This window comes from Pristiophorus japonicus, chromosome 3 (genome assembly GCF_044704955.1).
Source record: "Pristiophorus japonicus isolate sPriJap1 chromosome 3, sPriJap1.hap1, whole genome shotgun sequence".
NCBI classification, from domain to species: domain Eukaryota; kingdom Metazoa; phylum Chordata; class Chondrichthyes; family Pristiophoridae; genus Pristiophorus; species Pristiophorus japonicus.
This window is the reverse complement of record NC_091979.1, coordinates 292,976,718-292,995,626: the sequence shown is the minus strand read 5'-3', so window position 1 is coordinate 292,995,626 and position 18,909 is coordinate 292,976,718. Positions and strand designations below refer to the sequence as shown.

Below are 18,909 nucleotides of genomic sequence, written 5' to 3'. Positions count from 1 at the left end.
TATCAGCATCACTCTTGCTGCCAGTCTCATCCGGACTTATAGTAGCAATGCCATAGGAAGTTTGTTGATAAAAGACGAAAAAAAATTTAGTGTGTATTTATGAAATTACATTTAATTTAATTTGAGACATCAACTATGAGCACATCTCATAGCACTGCTCGTAGGGAGTCAGACAATATGCTGTTTTAGAATGAAAAAGGAGTTATACCATAAAATGCACAAATGTATTATCACGGCCATTGATTTATGGTGACTAGGGTGTTGGGGTCCTGAATTTTGGTAGGACTGGGTAACGAGGTTCTGGGGTTTACCAGCATAGTAAACCTTCCACATAGTGCATCTTAAGGATTAGAGCATTGGAATGGGCTCCTGGATTTTCTCTTTAATAGAATAACCTACAACTGCAAGCAGGATTGCTGTTATTTCAACAACAACAATTAATTTTATAACATTAGATTTCAAATAATGCAAGATAACTAAACAAACTGTCCAACAGGTAGTTTTTCCACGCAACTTCTAAAATGTTACTAGGCTTTATAAATAACTCCACATAAATTATAGAAGCAATTTATCCTGTTTCTGGAGGACATTTCCACAGTGCTCCACTATCTCCTCATGGTAATCAATCTTCAAGCACAAACTTCCAGAGTGATTGTCTGTAGAATAGTTGACTGTACGGCTACCATGGCTGATCTATCCACACAGCTGCATGTACAAACATTCTTGCAGTTGGGTCACGAGACCACGATCAGGTTCAGGAAACCTGGCCTCTCGGCAGTAGAGTTCAGGCTAGCTTTGAACCTATTGCTGTCCTGGTGAAGATCACGTTACATACCACAGATGATGGATTGGCCCCGAAAACTTCCTGATGCATTTATCCATCTTGATGGCCAATCTTAGCTAATCATATACTTGTATTTTGCAGGTACATTCCTGATTTAGGCAACATTTTCCTTCAAATGTTAATTATTGTATCTAAGTCGTTATCATGTCAGATTTGTTTTTCGAGTTTGTAACAACAATACCGCAAAACATGGATCTTAAAAAAAAAAAAATTGTGCATCAAAAATGAAAACATCTGAAAAAACATTTTGCATTCAAGAAAAAAAAATGTGTACAACTCTTTGAAAATGTACAATACACCACACTTACTTGCCAAAAGTAAACAGGAGAGTGCCACCAAATGTAACTGCTGAACAGAAATATCATAACGGTCCATAAATAAATCTAGAAGGTAAACAGCAAGGTGACGAGCAGTCGGACAAAGATGAAAATGATTGCTGATGATTGCAAGAAGATCTGCAAAATAACGTCTGATGTTCAGCTGAGGAGAGTGACATTTGTAGGTTGGTAGTCTCAGCTCCTACATAAAATGAAAATAGGAAACGAGATTATATTTTTAAAGATAAATTGAAGTCCAGCAGTTTTTAAATTATGTGAATTTAATAAGAAAAATAATGGACCATATCAACTCGGAAATTAGTTTTTGAATCTAGTGTTCTAATTTTTCTTAGGGATGATGAATTTCTAGTCTCAATCAGTTAGGAATAGTTAGGGGGGGAAATCATTGGGGTGGGGGGAGGAAGAAAGACATTGTGCTCTACCTACTCCTACCAGGCAGGTTAAACATCAGCACCAAATGACCTCTGCAGCTTTATTTGATGGATAAAGTCAGTATGAGTGCAGATGACAAACTTGGGATAAAGAAAAAATATAGAAGTTCTCGTGTCACTCTCACAAGTAAAAGTCATCTGCATGGTGTTTATTTTTTTTTACTAAAATGCTTTCTGAGACAGGCCACACCAATGCCTCAAGTGGTATTGCATCACTATAGACAAACAAAGTTCCATATTTAATCCATGAACTGTGCCAAGTAAACCAATGGCAGTGGTGAGGGCACTACAATTTGCCTCTGCATCTCCAAAATGGATGGGGAGGAAAAGGGAAGAAAATAAGGGGGAAAAACAACAGCTAGAGTTCCTGCTATTCCCACTGCTGGAAAGTATGTGTGGGCACTGATCGAGGATAGGGTTAAATGTGACTATGATGCCCTCCATGATTGAACACTCTGCAGATACTCATGGTCTAGAATACTGCTTAAACGAAGTGAGTTACCGGGAGCTGCAACACCTGTAGAAACATAACACAGCATAGGTCTCTGCCTTTAGGAGGGGAGGGGAAGAAAATGGGAAAATGCTTGGTCAGATGTACGGAGAAAAAAAAGCAGCAAGGCATATAGATCTTCCATTTCAAAAGGGAGGCAAAAATTATCTGATGTTTGAACACTTGAGAAGAGGAGAAAACCTAAATGCACATTGCAAGATTTATGCTCTTACATGCCCAGATGTTTATTAAGTTACCAATTATTATAGCAGCCTGCAGCAAATTTATTTAAACACCAAATAAAATCCATTAACCATAGAATAGTACAGCACAGAAGGAGGCCATTTGGCCCATCGAGTTTGCACTGGCTCTTTCAAAGAGCAATCTCGTTAGTTTCACTCCCCTGCTCGTTCCCCATATCCTTGCAATTTTTTCTCCTTCAAGTATTTAACCAATTCTCTTTTGAAAGCTACTATTGAAATCTGTATTAAGCTACGTTAGAACAACCTGATGTGAATTCCATTGATTTGCATCAAAGTTTAAATCGAACATCCAGAGTTGGGAGTTCTAACTCTAAACTAAATAGCTTAATTATCACCATTCACTTTGCAATAGGATCTCTATGGAACGTCAGCTGTAAGCACTCAACAAAAGTAAATTTGCAGATAAAATGTAGACAGAGCTAGAGAATAAACCCATTAACAAAACAATTCTGTATTTATTCTCAATTCTGAAGGATCCAGGCCAAAGTTTAAGTTGTAAATAGGAAGAAAATCTCAAAAGCGGTTCACAACTTAAATACAAACTTAAATGCCTATCTGTATTCCTAACTCCATTGCAAATCTGTCTAGTTATGCCATAAAATGTATTGTTTAAAAAAAAATCTGAAGGCAGATTTCCTGCGTGGTGCATCTTACAAAATTGTAAAATTGTTTTATAAATATTTCTAGATTATAGTTTCACTTGGCATTGTGCAAAGAAGAAATGTTTCTCCTGCTTATTAGCTTTAACCCTTAAACTACCACACACTTTTGTATAACTTTAAGACAAGTTTATAATTTAATACTGTCCAAACATAATCTAGTTAAGTGAAGAGATGCAACATGAATACCATGGGGGTAGCAGTAGTTGGATTATCTGCAGTCTAAATTGAAATCAGACTCAAATTAACCATTTAACTTTGAAATAGTCTTTGCATCACTTGTTGCATTTCCTTCCCACTAAATTATAGAGGGAGCAAAGAAATAACCTACATCCAAAATTATTCTATATTTTATTAGATATTATTAGATAGCACATACAGCGGGTCTCCATTTTTAACTTAGTACAAACTAGGTTTGTAAGTCATTCATGTCAGACTGTATCAATAGGTATGGACTTAATTTGATCTAAAAAAGGGAACAGGCTATGAAAACTGCTTGTAGGAACAGAAGCACCAATCCATTTTCAAAAGAATCAGTACAGCAAATATAGAATTTGCTCCAGTGTAAAAAGAGGTAGTAATTTTGCCTCTCCAAGACATGGGGATCAATATAACACAAGGGGATAGTAGTCAGATGACACAATTACTATGGGCTAGAATTTCCTATCAGCCCGCCAGCGCTTGATTGCCACCCAAAAGATTGCTAAAACTGGGAAGATTATTGCCAGCGAAAACTTTGGCGTTTTTTTTATTTTTGGGGGCGAAGGAAAAACATGGGCTTTGCATCCTCATTCTGAGGAAAAAGTGCAATTTAGGGTCAATTGGGCAGTTCGTAATCAAACGGGTGAAATTTTATTTTATTTTTTTTTAAATTAATAAAAATTTATCCCGAGGCTGCAGGTTGGGCCCAACACCAGAAAAATAAAAATAATTTTTCAAAAAAACATCAGCTAAAAAAAAAATCAAAAAAACATTCCCAAGTCACTTTAAAACGAAATCACCACACATTTTTAAAATAATTAGTAAAAAAAACAATTACTAACCTTTTTCTTGAAGAGCTACGCATCTACCGCCCAGCTCCGCTGATCCTCGTGGGCATTTAAAAAAAAACTTACCTATGGGTCACTGTCAGTCAAATATCGCACCAGGGCGATCGGAGGATGGTGCACGCCAGTGGTCCGCTCCCCAGCAGTACCTCAAAACCGCCGAAGTAACTCAGGTAAGGAAATTTTCACTCACCTGCTTACCGCCCACAACGGACAGTTTCTGGGCGGTAAGCCAATTCTAGCCCTATAATGGAATTTATTGTATTGCGTACAAATTATCATTTTCCTCAACCCCCAAAAGGCTTTCAAGTATCAAATATACTTGTAATACCAATTTTAGACAACTCAAAACAATATTACATTGAGAAGTGTTCTTAAGATGACAAGACAAGATAATATGCTGTAAAATTGCTTTAAATAACACGAGCCAAATACAGTATTCTGTACTGGCCTTATTTGTCATAAGCAGAGCCCAGAATGTCATATAAAGTAAATGTAATAATTTTGCACCTATCAAAGTGTACGTATTAAAATAGATTCAGGATTCAGTTCTGCCATTGTTTTTAAATACATGTCAGAGAGTTTCCAAATGTCTGCCAGTTAAAGTCATTTACAAAGCAACGATGAGGGATTTGAGTACAGGGGCAGGGAGGTGTTGCTACAGTTGTACAGGGCCTTGGTGAGGCCACACCTGGAGTATTGTGTACAGTTTTGGTCTCCTAACTTGAGGAAGGACATTCTTGCTAATGAGGAAGTGCAGCGAAGGTTCACCAGATGATTCCCGGGATGGCGGGACTGACATATCAAGAAAGACTGGATCAACTGGGCTTGTATTCACTGGAGTTCAGAAGAATGAGGGGATCTCATAGAAACGTTTAAAATTCTGACGGGTTTAGACAGGTTAGATGTAGGAAGACTGTTCCCAATGTTGGGGAAGTCCAGAACAAGGAGTCACAGTCTAAGGATAAGGGGTAAGCCATTTAGGACCGAGATGAGGAGAAACTTCTTCACCCAGAGAGTGGTGAACCTGTGGAATTCTCTACCACAGAAAGTTGTTGAGGCCAATTCACTAAATATATTCAAAAAGGAGTGAGATGAAGTCCTTACTACTAGGGGGATCAAGGGGTATGGCGAGAAAGCAGGAATGGGGTACTGAAGTTGCATGTTCAGCCATGAACTCATTGAATGGCGGTGCAGGCTCAAAGGGCCGAATGGCCTACTCCTGCACCTATTTTCTATGTTTCTATGATTGAACTTCCTAATGAATCCTTATAGCTTTTTTTTTACAAATTAATGTGAAGAATTTGAAAAATTATATAAACATCATTTAAATGTATTATTCTTGAATGAGTTCAGGTCTGTCCCGAGTTTTTGTGACCAAGTTCACCAAACAAATACCGCCAACTGAAGATACTTGATTGGTGAGCTATTCAATTGTGTGAAATATAATATTTACAAACAATGTAAACACGCCCCGAGTGCAACCCAGCTGTTCTTAGCCAACTTCATCTTAATTCGTGGGGTGGTTATAGATTTATCTTTAAAGTCAGATAGGTACCTTTCTTTGGTTGACAATCCCAAAACTACAATGTTAATGAAAGTACATAACACTAAAGTCTTAAAGTGCCAGTCCGATTACTATCTGTTTCTATACTGTACTGGGCTCGTGTTATTTAAAGCAATTGTGCAGCAGATTATCTCGTCCTGTCATTTAAAAAAAATAAGCAAACTACCTAGATCACTTCGACAGGTACATTAGTTGAGAGAAGAAATCGAGTACATTTAGTAAAAACACTTTCAATTAAGGATCGTAAAAAGTCAGCCTCTACACAACTCTGGCTTGAAGGTTACATGGGAAAAAAAAACTTTCTTTGCTCGCCCGTAAAACCAGCCTGCCGAGATGTTGCCTGTAGTCTAACAGCCCTGCACTTTTGTTTACACAAGAGATGTACCTTGATGCGAAGAGCCTGATGGATATCCGCAACCACTTGTCCTTTCCACCACTGTTCCTCCAGCTCCATCGGACGCAACAATGATAAGTTAAATTATTTGCTTCTGGAAAAGAAAAGGCAAATGCCTAACCAAAAACACACAATACCACCCCTTCAGTATTTAGACTGAACGGGTCATAACCCTTTTCCGTCCTTATCAACCCGACAAATTAACGCTAACCAATTGTTTGTACTCACCAGACAAACCTGACATCTACTGATGAGAACTGTTCGATCTCGCTAATGACCAGTTTCAATTGCAAAAACATTCTGCACAGCGCAGCTGAAAGTTATTTTGTGTATGTGTGTCTCTCTCTCTCTGTTTGATAGCAAAGCAGATCTACGATCTCAAAACACACTTAGCGGCACTTTGGAGCTTGAATGGGAATTACAAAAGATACAACTGCAGCAGGAAGTATTGAGTCCCGAGCAACGCGTGCCTGTGCATTGGAGCCACAAACACTTCCGGGACCATGTGTACCACCAACAGCCTGATGTGTAGTTTTGGATCGCCTTGTTTGTTTCACTAACGAGAGCTAAATGGTTAGAAAATGTCTCCCTGCAAACAATTGTTTTTAAGCACAGGCATTCTTAAAAAGTTGTCTTTCAAATTGCACGTTGATCAGCGTTTACTTGCCTTTCCCGTTCATTTCAGGCTGCCTGTGTTAGTTACAAGGGTGTGTTTTGATTTTGAAAGCCTCAACCTTTCGGAGTCAATGCAGGGAAACGAAAGTGACCCCTGTACTTTGCCATCTCAACTCCGACTAGTACCTGCATCACCCGCTCAAGAGTCGGTACAGTATTTCTGGTCCTTGGAACGCTGTTGGTTTGTTCTTGTATCGGATTTCATTCCAGTTATGTAATCTGGTATTCACCGTGACACTCATAACTCTCTCACTGCAGTTAGCTGGTTCAGTGAGGTATGATGACAAAAAGACAAAAGACGGAAATATATCAAGTTAGATCGGAGAGCAGGACGTTTATAGAAACAGCAAGTACACAGAGGAATGGCAAGAAAATAAGGAGGATTAAATCAATAAGAAAACGATAAAGAATATTTGACAAAATAGAACGAGAGAATGCAGAATGTATGAATAGCAGAGTAAAAAAAATCAGGAAAGCAATAAGTAAATAAACAAAAAATAAAGGAGTTGGAGTTGAACGTAACTACAGTAAATAAAAGCATTTAAGTAAATAGCAGAATTTAAAAACAAATGGTTACAATACAGTTATAAGCAGCGCGTCCGGTTTATAACTCCGGTGTGAAATCGCAGGGATGATAATTGTCATCAAACTACAATACGCGGACGACGCTTGCGTCTGCGCGCATTCAGAGGCTGAACTCCAGCCATCGTCAACATCTTCACTGAGGCGTACAAAAATATAGGCCTTACACTAAATATCTGTAAGACAAAGGACCTCCACCAACCCGACCCTGCCACACACCAGTGCCCCTGGTCATCAAAATCCACAGCACGGCCTTGTTCGCATGCCTGACATGAGACTCCCAAAGCAAGCGCTCTGCTCGGAACTCCTACACGGCAAGCGAGCCCCAGGCAAAGGAAATAGAGGACACCCTCAAAGCCTCCTTGATAAAATGCAACATCCCCACCAATACCTGGGAATCCCTGGCCCAAGACCGCCCTAAGTGGAGGAAGAGCATCCGGGAGGGCGTTGAGCACCTTGAGTCTTGTCGCCGAGAGTATGCAGAAACCAAGTGCAGACAGCGGAAGGAGCATGCGGCAAACCAGACTCCCCACCCACCCTTTCCTTCAACCACTGTCTGTCCCACTTGTGACAGAGAATGTAATTCTTGTATTGGACTGTACAGTCACCTGAGAGCTCACTTTTAGAGTGGAAGCAAGTCTTCCTCGATTTCAAGGGATTGCCTATGATGATGATTATTGTTTTAAAGTCACTGACTTGTATCTTTTATTGTCTTTCACGTATACTCGTTGATCTTCGTGGCATTGCGCAGGGATTTAAAAATGCCTGTCTTTCTGTGTGATGTCTGTTTATTGCCCACTAATTCTTACTCTGTCAATCTGTGTTTTACTCTTCCTGTTCCCCACTTTCTCTCTGCATGGCTTTGATATTTTTCTGGTTGTCTTTATCTGTTTTTCACACACTCGGATTGTCCTTTTTTTAATTAGTTCATGGGATGTGAGCGTCGTTGTCAAGGCCAGCATTTATTGCCCATCCCTAATTACCCTTGAGAAGGTGGCGGTGAGCTGCCGTCTTGAACCGATGCAGTCCGTGTTGTTAGGGAGGGAGTCCCAGGATTCTGTTGAGCTCACTGTGACTATATGTTTTTCACATCGTTTCTCTTGGTCTCTATCAGTCTTTTTCTGTGTATATGTCTATCTTTCACTTTCAAACAGCTAGGTATAAAATGTTGTTTGATAACGCTCCTGTGAAGTGCTTTGGGATGTTTTACCACTTTAAAGGCGCTCTATAAATACAAGTTGTTATTGTAGGAGGGGAATTCAGAGCATGGACCCTGGACAGCTGAAAGAATGGGCATCAATGGTGGGGTGAAGTGGGGAGAGACACAAAAGAAGCCCGAATCAGAGGAATTGAGAGCTTTGGAATAGGTTGTAATGTTGATGGAGGTTATGGAGTTAGGTTGGGGTGAGGCCATGAAGGGGTTTAGCATGAGGATGAGAATTTTAAATTTAAGGTTGGGAGCCAGTATAAATCAGCAAAGACAAGGGTGATGGGTGAGCAGAACTTAGGGTAGAATATGATAAAAACAGCATAGCTTTAGATGAGCTGGAGTTTACAGAAGATGTTAGGCCAGCCAGGAGAGCATTTGAATAGTCACATCTGGAGGTGACAAAGGCATGTTGAACCTTCAGGGCTTCCATTTACTGAATGTACAGCTGCTCCGTGACCAACAACACCAAATACTACATGTGAATGTTCTGTTTGCTGGCAGCTGCCATGATGCCTTCAATTTATGCCAATTAACCATGCCAGCTCTCTCTCTCACCCAGACAGGTAAGTATCTGGCTGGCTACTTTGGTGCCAAGGCCCACCTGTTGCTATCATAGCTCATGACATCTGTGCAGTTGCTAAGCACACCTGGTGATAAATGTTACAAACGGGCACATGTTGCCACCTGAAAAAATAGAAAAGCAAATTATAATTTAAATGGAGAAAAATTGCAAAGTGCTGCAGTACAGAGGGACCTGGGGGTCCTTGTGCATGAAACACAAAAAGTTAGTATGCAGGTACAGTAAGTAATCAGGAAGGCAAATGGAATGTTGGCCTTTATTGCAAGGGGGATAGAGTATAAAAGCAGAGAAGTCCTGCTACAACTGTACAGGGTATTGGTGAGGCCACACCTGGAGTACTGCGTACAGTTTTGGTCTCCGTATTTAAGGAGGGATATACTTGCATTGGAGGCTGTTCAGAGAAAGTTCATTAGGTTGATTCTGGAGATGAGGGGATTGACTTATGAAGATAGGTTGAATAGGGTGGGCCTATGCACATTGGATTTCAGAAGAATGAGAGTTGATCTTATCGAAACATATAAGATACTGGCTCGACAAGGTGGATGCAGAGAGGATATTTCCACTCATAGGGGAAACTAAAACTAGGGGGCATAGTTTCAGAATAAGGGGTCGCCCATTTTAAACTGAGATGAGGAGGAATTTCTTCTCTGAGGATTGTAAATATATGGAATTCTCTACCCCAGAGAGCTGTGGAGGCTGGGTCATTGAATATATTTAAGGCGGAGACAGACAGATTTTTGAGCGATAAGGGAGTAAAGGGTTATGGGGAACGGGCAGGGAAGTGGAGCTGAGGCCATGATCTTATTAAATGGTGGAGCAGGCTCGAGGGCCTACTCCTGCTCATGTTCTTATTCTCACAGTGCTTGGATCGACCTGGATGGTCTTACTAATATACATCCAGCAGAGTCCTTCGAGCTGTGGTTGAACACTGCATCCTGCAGAATTTCGCTCCACAGAAATGCCTATTCAGGAGGAAGGAGGTGCAGCAGGAGACCGGCAGAACTTTAGGGAAAACATTGGAGATCCGGTTATGTTGGGCCTCTACCATTTCTGGGAGTTTCCTCAGTAGCTTGTAAGGATGAAACTTCTGTTCATCCTTTAAAAGGTAAATGATGGTCAAGGGGTAAAGGGGTGATACCAGGGGACAGGGTTTCCAGCTTCTGCTCTTCACTCAGATTCCAGCATTTATGTTGAGTGAGTGGTGACATACTGACCATCACGTGTGTGTGGTGTGTGTGTGTGTGAAAACCCCATTGGTGGAGCATAGGCAGGTCAAGAGGTCTGGACTCTGAAGAACTCTTACATTTTTTTTAGAAAAGTGCAGATTAGACTCCTTGCTCAATGGGTCAATAAAAACTGGAGAGTTCAACAGTAATGGAGGTCGGGGGGGGGGGTGGTTTGATGTGGGAATGGGCCTGGGAACCCCCACCCAGGGCATAATAAAGTCAGAGTGTCTAGGAATGGGGTATGTGGGCACCAGCGATGCCTCTGTAGTGGTCCCTTATTCTGCCTACTCTATGCTAATGAGGTTCCCTCTCAATCTCTGGTGGGGGCCTATGTTGGAGGGCACTTAACTAATAAACAAATATAAACTGTACATTGACTTTACATGGATCAGATATTGCCTGGTCAGAATACTTCATCTAGTGAGATTCTTTTCTACCTAGGCCACTATTCCTAAAAGGGTGTAGGAATAAGCACCTTAGGTGAAAAGCGAGTCATTTTTTTCCAAGAAGGTTTCCAGCTAAAAGCATCCTGATTCATCTTTTTGTTTTTATTTTGGATTTCACATGTCAAATTTAGACAAATTTTCAGAACTCTGTATAGGTTACCCGTTAAACTTTAATAGAAAGGATACCACCCTCTGAAAACACTACGGAAAATCACCTTCCCACTTGTTTTTGGGTGTCCCCATTTAAGGATATCATATTAAATCAGATGTTGTATTTCTTTGTATTTGGTGCGGTTAGCTACAAGAAGCGACCAGCATAGAATTTTACTCTCCTTATTAGGAAAGAACAAAATACATATCAGAATAATTTCACTCTGAGATTCTTTCCCTTCCAGTTTGAGCCACAAATGGAAACCTTTCACTTAGGTATGCCCACACAGCAACATACATATTAATATACAGATGTAAATGTAAGCCTCCCCTCCATCTCTGCAATTTTACTAAACGAATCCATAGGTTTCTATTCCCTCATGCCTCAATAAACATTTAATTACATCCATTCAGTGACCCAGTAGACTGGGAATACCAAACTGGAGCTTATAGGCATAGAATTAACAAGCCACTAACAAAGTGAAATTAGTAGATTTTCCTACAGAGATATGTATAATACACTGCCAACTAAAACAGTTAGAACTGTGACAATTAACACCCTTCACAAAATAATCTGTTGAATATCGGTTTCGGAGTAGAGTTGAAGGTTTTAAGGATAAGTACAAAAGGATGGATTGCTGTATGGAATATCCTCAGCTGTTGGGATCACAGAAATGACATGCCAAAGAAAGCAGCAGTTCAAGGATATAAGATGTAAAGTTGGACAGATGTTCACAGTTTGCTTTGATTTGCCTTTGGCACAGTTTCCCAAAGCACTATGGCCCTAAAATTATGCCACAGCATACTAGGGTGTGAACACTTAACATATTCATCTGAAATCTAAATAGCAGAGAGAAGAATTTCAGACAACTGTGTTAAACATTCATATGCTAGTATTTCAACACATTATTTCAGGCCTTAATACTTTTGTGAGACTTAGTTCTGGGCTTTTCTTTCAGCTCCACAGGGAGATAGTTATGGCATATTGTGGTATGCGGCATTTTTTCTCATCTCCTCACCAGAACACTATCAAAAAAATAAGACGCAGTGATAATGATAAGAATACCACCCTCTGAAAACATACAATGGAAAATCACCTTCTGCTTGTTTAACTTTTTGGGTGTCCCCATGTAAGGACACCCTTATATCATATTAAATCAGATGTTGTATTTCTTTGTATTTGGTGCGGTTAGCTATAAGAAGCGACCAGCATAGAATGTTACTCTCCTTATTAGGAAAGAACAAAATACATATCAGAATAATTTCACTCTGAGATTCTTTCCCTTCCAGTTTGAGCCACAATTGGGAACCTTTCACTTAGATATGCCCACACAGGCTGATGGGAACATATTTCTCTGGATGCTAATGTTCACAAATAAGTAAAAAGATAAACTGGTGAGAAGGTTCGGACGAAAGATCATTGACCTGAAATGTTAACTGTTTCTCTCTTCACAGATGCTGTCTGACCGGCTGAGTGTTTCCAATATTTTCTGTTTTCAGTTCAGATTTTCACCATTGGCAGTATTTTGCTTTTGTGAACAAGTGAGGACTGTCTGAAAGTGATAATGGACTTTTCAGGTGTTATTAATCTGTTTTGCTCAAAGTACTAATGGGTGCAAGAACATTACCACAAAATGTGCTCATCATGTGCTTGTTAAGGATTCTGAAGGCCTTGTTAAAGGCTAATTGAGATAAAATCTTGCAGCTTTGTGGCGGGCGGGGATATAATTGAAAATTAAGTTCTGAATTGTGGTGAGTTGTATGAAGGAAGGGTAAGATTTGAAAGTATCAAAATTAGCATATATTGTATAAAAATAATTCGCTGAATTTTGGGTGGTCGGGCGGTGGTCTCGTCCCCGAATTAAACAAGCCCTTGTTTCCAGTCCTGACCCAGCTACTGCTGTCAGCTCTGATTTAAGATATACTTCTACTAAATCTGAAGTGCATTCAGTATCTATCTACTCCACACATGCAACCACCTGTTTTATATCTACTGGCGTTATTGAACAAGTAAGGGAGATCTTTGCAAATATTCCAACTTCCAGTTGGAACAAAACTTCCGAGAAAATATATAAAATACATATATTTTTTTGAAACTAGTGTTTAATGTAAAAAAATATATAATTTATGTAACTGTGACAACAGTCACTGCCTTTTGGTTAATGCTCATGTATAGACTTTCTTAGAATTATTTTGCAATACAGCAATTTTTGCACAGAATTTCTATGATAATTTTAATTTTATTTCAAAATATATAACCGAATGTTTCCAGTTCGAAGAATTGATCATCTCCAGTTCATCTATTTACTTATCCATTTCTGTCTAATAGATGAACTGGAGATAATCAATTCTTTGAGCTGGAAATATACAGTTATGCATTTTGAACAAAGGGAATATCAACAAGATCTGATACAGTTCAATCTATCCTCTGCATGGTCTAGATGCACAAAACTACACTCTCCACATTTGGGTAAGCAAATCCTCTTCAAAACTGTTTAAAAATTGTTAATTTCCCAGTTTATTGCCCATTTCAAGTTGCTCTGAGCAGGTGGCGATGGGCCTTCTTGAACTGTTGCAGTCATGGTGATGGCACTCTCATGATGTTGGGTTGGGAAATCCAAGATATTAACTCAGCAACAATGAAGGAATGATGGGTGATATATATCCACATTAGGATGGTGTATGACTTGGAAATGAACTTGGACGTGATGGTGTTCCCACGACAATGCCACTCTTATCCTTCCCGGTCGTAGGCTGGGTAGCCGATCTGATATGAGTGTCAATGACCATGTCAGGGATTGAAAGTCCAGATTCATTGATGACAGCGGAGTCCTCTGATGACTGTTGGTCACTGATTGTGTCTTCCTCAGACTGTTCCAGTTCATCCGTGTGCCGCAGCTTTAACTGATCAACATGTTTCCTGCATGTTTGCCGATTCTTGAACTTGATGATAAACACTCTTTTAACCTTCTTGGCCATAACAATACCGGCGATCCACTTGGGACCTTGACCATAATTTAGTACATACACAGGATCGTTAACAGAAATGTCGCATAACACGGCAGCGCGATCATGATACCACTGCTGACTTTGACGTCAACATGATTGTTCAAGTCAAGGTGGACAAGAGAGAGCCTGGTCTTGAGACCTCTCTTCATCAATAGCTCAGCAGGGGAGACCCTGGTAAGCGTGTCCTGTAACTAAGCAATATGCGTGACAAGCAAGTCTGCAGTAAACCTTGAATTACACGTTTAATACTCTGCTTGACCATTGAATGGTGCTGACCTCACATATTTGATACCATTGAGTTTCAAGAACTCTTAAAATTCCAAACTAGTGAAGCAAGGTCTATTGTCGCTTACAACGATGTCGGGCAGACCATGAGTGGCAAACATGACACGAAGGCTCTCAATGGTAGCTGTGGATGTACTGGATGACATGATTATACACTCTATCCACTTGGAATATGCATCCACCACAACTAAAAACATCTTTTCCAGGAAGAGACCTGCAAAGTCGATGTGGATCCTGGACCATGGTTTAGATGGCCACGATCACAGACTCAACAGTGATTCTGCTGGTACTTTACTTAGCTGCATGCAAGTGTTGCACTAATGCACACATGATTCCAGATCAGAGTCAATTCCAGGCCACCATACACGAGACCTGGCAATGGCTTTCATCATGACAATACCGGGATGAGTGCTATATAGGTCATGTACAAATTTCTCTCTGCCTTTCTTAGGCATACCAACACGATTACCCCACAGTAAACAATCTGACTGAATGAATAGTTCGTCTTTACGACGGTTGTAAGGCTTGGTCTCATCACCCATTTGCTTGGGTATGGCAGACCAATCACCACTAAGGACACAACCAATAATATCGGGTCCTGGCTGGGCCAGGTCTTAACTTGTTGAGCCGTGACAGGGGTTCCTTCATTTTCAAAAGCATCCATGACTAACAGTAGGTCTGCAGGTTATGGCGTTTCCACCTCCGGTGTGGGCAATGGCAGACGGCTCAGTGCATCGGCACAATTCTCGGTGCCAGATCTATGGCAAATGACATAATCATAGGCAGATAATGTCAGTGCCCACCTCTGGATGCGGGACGACGCATTGGTATTGATGCCTTTGTTTTCCGAAAACAATGAAATGAGTGGCTGGTGATCTGTTTCCAGTTCAAACCGAAGACCAAACAGGTACTGATGCATCTTTTTAACCCCATACAGACAGACTAATGCTTCTTTTTCTACCATGCTATAAGTTCTTTCAGCCTTTTAGAAGCATACACAACAGGTTGGAGTTTACCCGACTCATTAGCTTGTTGGAGCATGCAACCAACTCCATATCACAAAGCATCACAGGCCAATACTAGATGCTTACATGGATCATAATGTACCAGCAGCTTGTTAGAGCAAAACAGATTAGTAGCTTTCTCTTGAGACGCACCCCAAACCCAGTTGTCGCCTTTTCTTAGCAGCATGTGCAGTGGCTCTAATAAAGTGCTCAATCTAGGTAGGAAATTACCGAAGTAGTTGAGTAGACCAAGGAATGAACGCAGCTCTGTCACATTCTGAGGCTTGGATGCATATTTCATGGCCTTGGTTTTCGAGTCCGTAGGCCTGATGCCATCAGCAGCAATTTTCCTCCCCAGGAATTCGACTTCCGGTGCCTTGAGGACGCACTTCAATCGTTTCAGTCTGAGTCCCACTTTGTTATGATGATGTAGAACCTCTTCCAGGTTGTTCAGATGTTTGGCCGTGTCACGACCTGTGACCAGGATGTCATCTTGGAGCACGACGGTTCTAGGGATGGACTTCAGTAAACTCTCCATGTTCCTTTGAAATATGGCTGCAGCCGAACGAATTCCGAAAGGACACCTATTGTAGATAAACAGTCCTTTATGAGTGTTGATGCACATAAGTTTCTTTAACGTCTCGACCAGCTCCTGTGTCATGTAAGCTGATGTCAGATCCAGTTTAGTGAACGACTTCCCCCCGGCTAGTGTTGCAAACAGGTCATCAGCCTTTGGTAATGGGTATTGATCCTGTTTCAAAACTCGGTTGATCGTAATCTTGTAGTCTCCATAAATCCTGACAGTACCATCATTCTTCAACACAGGAACAATGAGGCTGGCCCATTCGTTAAATTCGACCGGTGATATGACTTCTTCATGCTGGAGTCTGTCCAGTTCGATTTCGACCTTCTCCCTCATCATGTATGGAACCGTCCGAGCTTTATGATGTAGATCTGCACCTTGGCTCCCGTTAATTTGCAGTGCCTGGTTCAAACAGCGAGGGGCACTTGAGCACATGGAGTATCATTCTCCGATGACAATGCTTTGACATCGTTCCAATTCCACTTGATTTTTTCTAGCCAATTCCTGCCGAACAGTGTTGGACCATTGCCTGGAACAATCCATAATGGTAAATCATGAACCGCACCATCGTACGACACCTTGACTACTGCACTGCCAATCACTGTTATGTATTCTTTAGTGCACGTACACAACTTGGCATTGACTGGACTCAACTTAGGCCTCACAGCCTTAGTGTCCCACAGCTTGTCAAATGTCCTCTGGCTCATTATTGATTGACTCGCACCCTGTCCAATTCCATCGGTACCGGCACACCATTAAGTTTCACATTAATCATGAACAAATACAGTCCATACACTTCCTCCTCTGGTATCTCGGATTGCATATCCGGACCCACGCTATACTCTTCATCGTCCTCCACGTGGTGTGTCGCAGCATGCTGGCTCAGTTGCGGACACATGCGCTGGAGATGCCCCAGACTCGAGCAGCCTTTACAAATAAACTGTTTAAACCGATACTGATGAGGCCGATGATTGCCCCCACAATGCCAACACGGTGAAATTGGATTCATTCCCATTGGCGGACTTTGGGCAGCCACCGGTTTCACATACACAGTCGAGTAGGCCCTGCCATGCGCAGCTCTGCCAAATGACGATACAATCTTGTTTACAGTACTTGCCGAGTTCTGATTTTCCGATGATATCTGCTTTAAATTTTTGTCTGTCATCATGCATGCCTGGGCAATCATGATGTCCTTGCTCAAATCCAGCGTCTCCGCCGCCAGTAGCTTACGCAGGATCACCTCGTGGTTAATGCCGATTACAAAGAAGTTCCGCAGCATGTTTTCGAGCTTACACGATCCAGCTAGATGTCTTAGGTTGGCAACGAATTCTGATACATCCTGGCCCTCAGAACGAACATGCTTGTAGAATCGATATTGTGAGATGCTGATGCCTTCTTCTGGTTTGAGATGGTCACGTACCAGAGCACACAATTCCTCATGTCCTTGTCCATTGGACATGCAGGTGAGAGAATATTCTTTATGAGCCCATAGATTTTCGGACCGCAAACCTTGAGGAAGACCGCCCTGCACCTAACTGCTTCAGTGGATTCCTCCATTTTGTTGACCACGAACTACTGGTCCAGGCGAGCTACAAAATCTGCCCAGTCTTCTCCCTCCACGAATCACACCAGAATTCCAATTGTGCTCATTTTTGCATGCAAAGGTTCTTACGTTACCTCGTCGCCAAATGTTATGTATGTAACAACTTGATAGACTGAATGCTGTAAACTAACACAAGTATGAACCTGGCTCTGCTTTATTCGGGCCCAAAGTGATTACATTACATGATGGCTTGCCTTTTATACCTGGCCCACACACATGTGCGTGCAGCCCAATGACCTCTGACAGTAGTGCCGCCTGATGGCTAGTAACCCCAAGCATACATACATGACAAGAACAGTCTCAACATTTTCTAAAAATCCAAAAGTAGGGGGTTTGGCATATTGTGAAGTGGACTGTAAAATACTTCAGGAAGACATAGACAGGCGGAAGATGCAATGTAATGGTTTATGATGCCAAGCCAATAATTTTCTAAAAGCATTACAGGGGGGGCAGATGGAATTTGGACTACTGTTCATGTGGAGGGTAAACACCAAGGTAGATTGGTTGTGCTGAATGGCCTGTTTCCATGTTGTAATTTCTGTGCAATTCTATGCATAGAGGTACAGCCACAGATGTAATAGAGAGCGAGAGAGAGAGTGAGGTTTCAAAGTGGTAAAGCAAATTATATAGCTTACAAAATAGCCAGCTTGCTATGCTCCCATGATTATCTAGCCAATCCACCCCCTCCCCTATATTTTGTATGGCATTTGCAGTAACCTGATAGCAAGACTTCTGCCTGCCCTTTGACCAAGGAACTGCTGTAGATCATGAAGGAATGCTAAATGGGGAAGTAATAACACAATTTAAAAAACAGTTATGGTAACCTAATCAATTTATAGGGTAGAAATTCACCTTGAGTGGTAGCGCACTATGGGTGAAAGCGAATCTGCAGCCTGTTTTGCTCTCTGCCCAGTTATTGGTTTTCCATTGATTTAATGGAAAAGAAAATGGATGGGGTGTAAAGCGGGCTGCTGATTCCCTAATGTCTTAAGCAACGATATAGTCATATTACCTCAGTGCTTCTTGTGGCAGATACACATCTGTAGTGCTCCAATCATTTCTTCTTGCCTGCTATATGAAAGAAGATGACTACAATTTTACCTGTCACTCTTTGTTCCTTTATTGTCGAGCCCTGTCATCATTTCTCTCAATCCGACTGACTAGTTGTCACAGCCAGCACAGTTTCTGTCTGTACATTCTTCCAACTGTTGCATTTCCCTTTCCTCTTTTAGTCAGCTATTATTTCTAAACTTTATTAGCTTGATGGCAATTTAGTATAATTTAAAAAATAATTATAGACTATTTAATAATTATGCATTGAATAAGTGCAACACTACAATTTGGTTACAAAACTATGAAAATGAATCTTGAATGACTAATGACCATCAGCAGAGCCTTCAGATTGGATTTAACATTTTGATTAAAAATAAGAGTTCATTGCTTAGCACTACTATTGCAGTTCCTGCAGTCTGTCCAGACAGATAGGATGAAAATCTCTGCTGATTTGTGGCTGTAAGAGTCCTT

The 18,909-nt window shown here is 41.0% G+C and overlaps 1 protein-coding gene across 1 annotated transcript in view; it reads right to left on the bottom strand.

The window, feature by feature from the left end:
* Positions 1 to 6,116, bottom strand: part of ccnj (cyclin J) — a 28,281-nt gene extending 22,165 nt beyond the window's left edge. Inside the window, exons 1-2 of the mRNA XM_070875040.1 lie at positions 6,024 to 6,116; positions 1,153 to 1,363 (exon numbers count right to left, since the gene is read on the bottom strand). Coding sequence (XP_070731141.1) covers positions 1,153 to 1,363; positions 6,024 to 6,092 — 280 coding nt within the window. The 5' untranslated portion in view covers positions 6,093 to 6,116. The remainder of the gene's footprint in view (positions 1 to 1,152; positions 1,364 to 6,023) is intronic.
* Between the last annotated feature and the right edge of the window lie 12,793 nt (positions 6,117 to 18,909).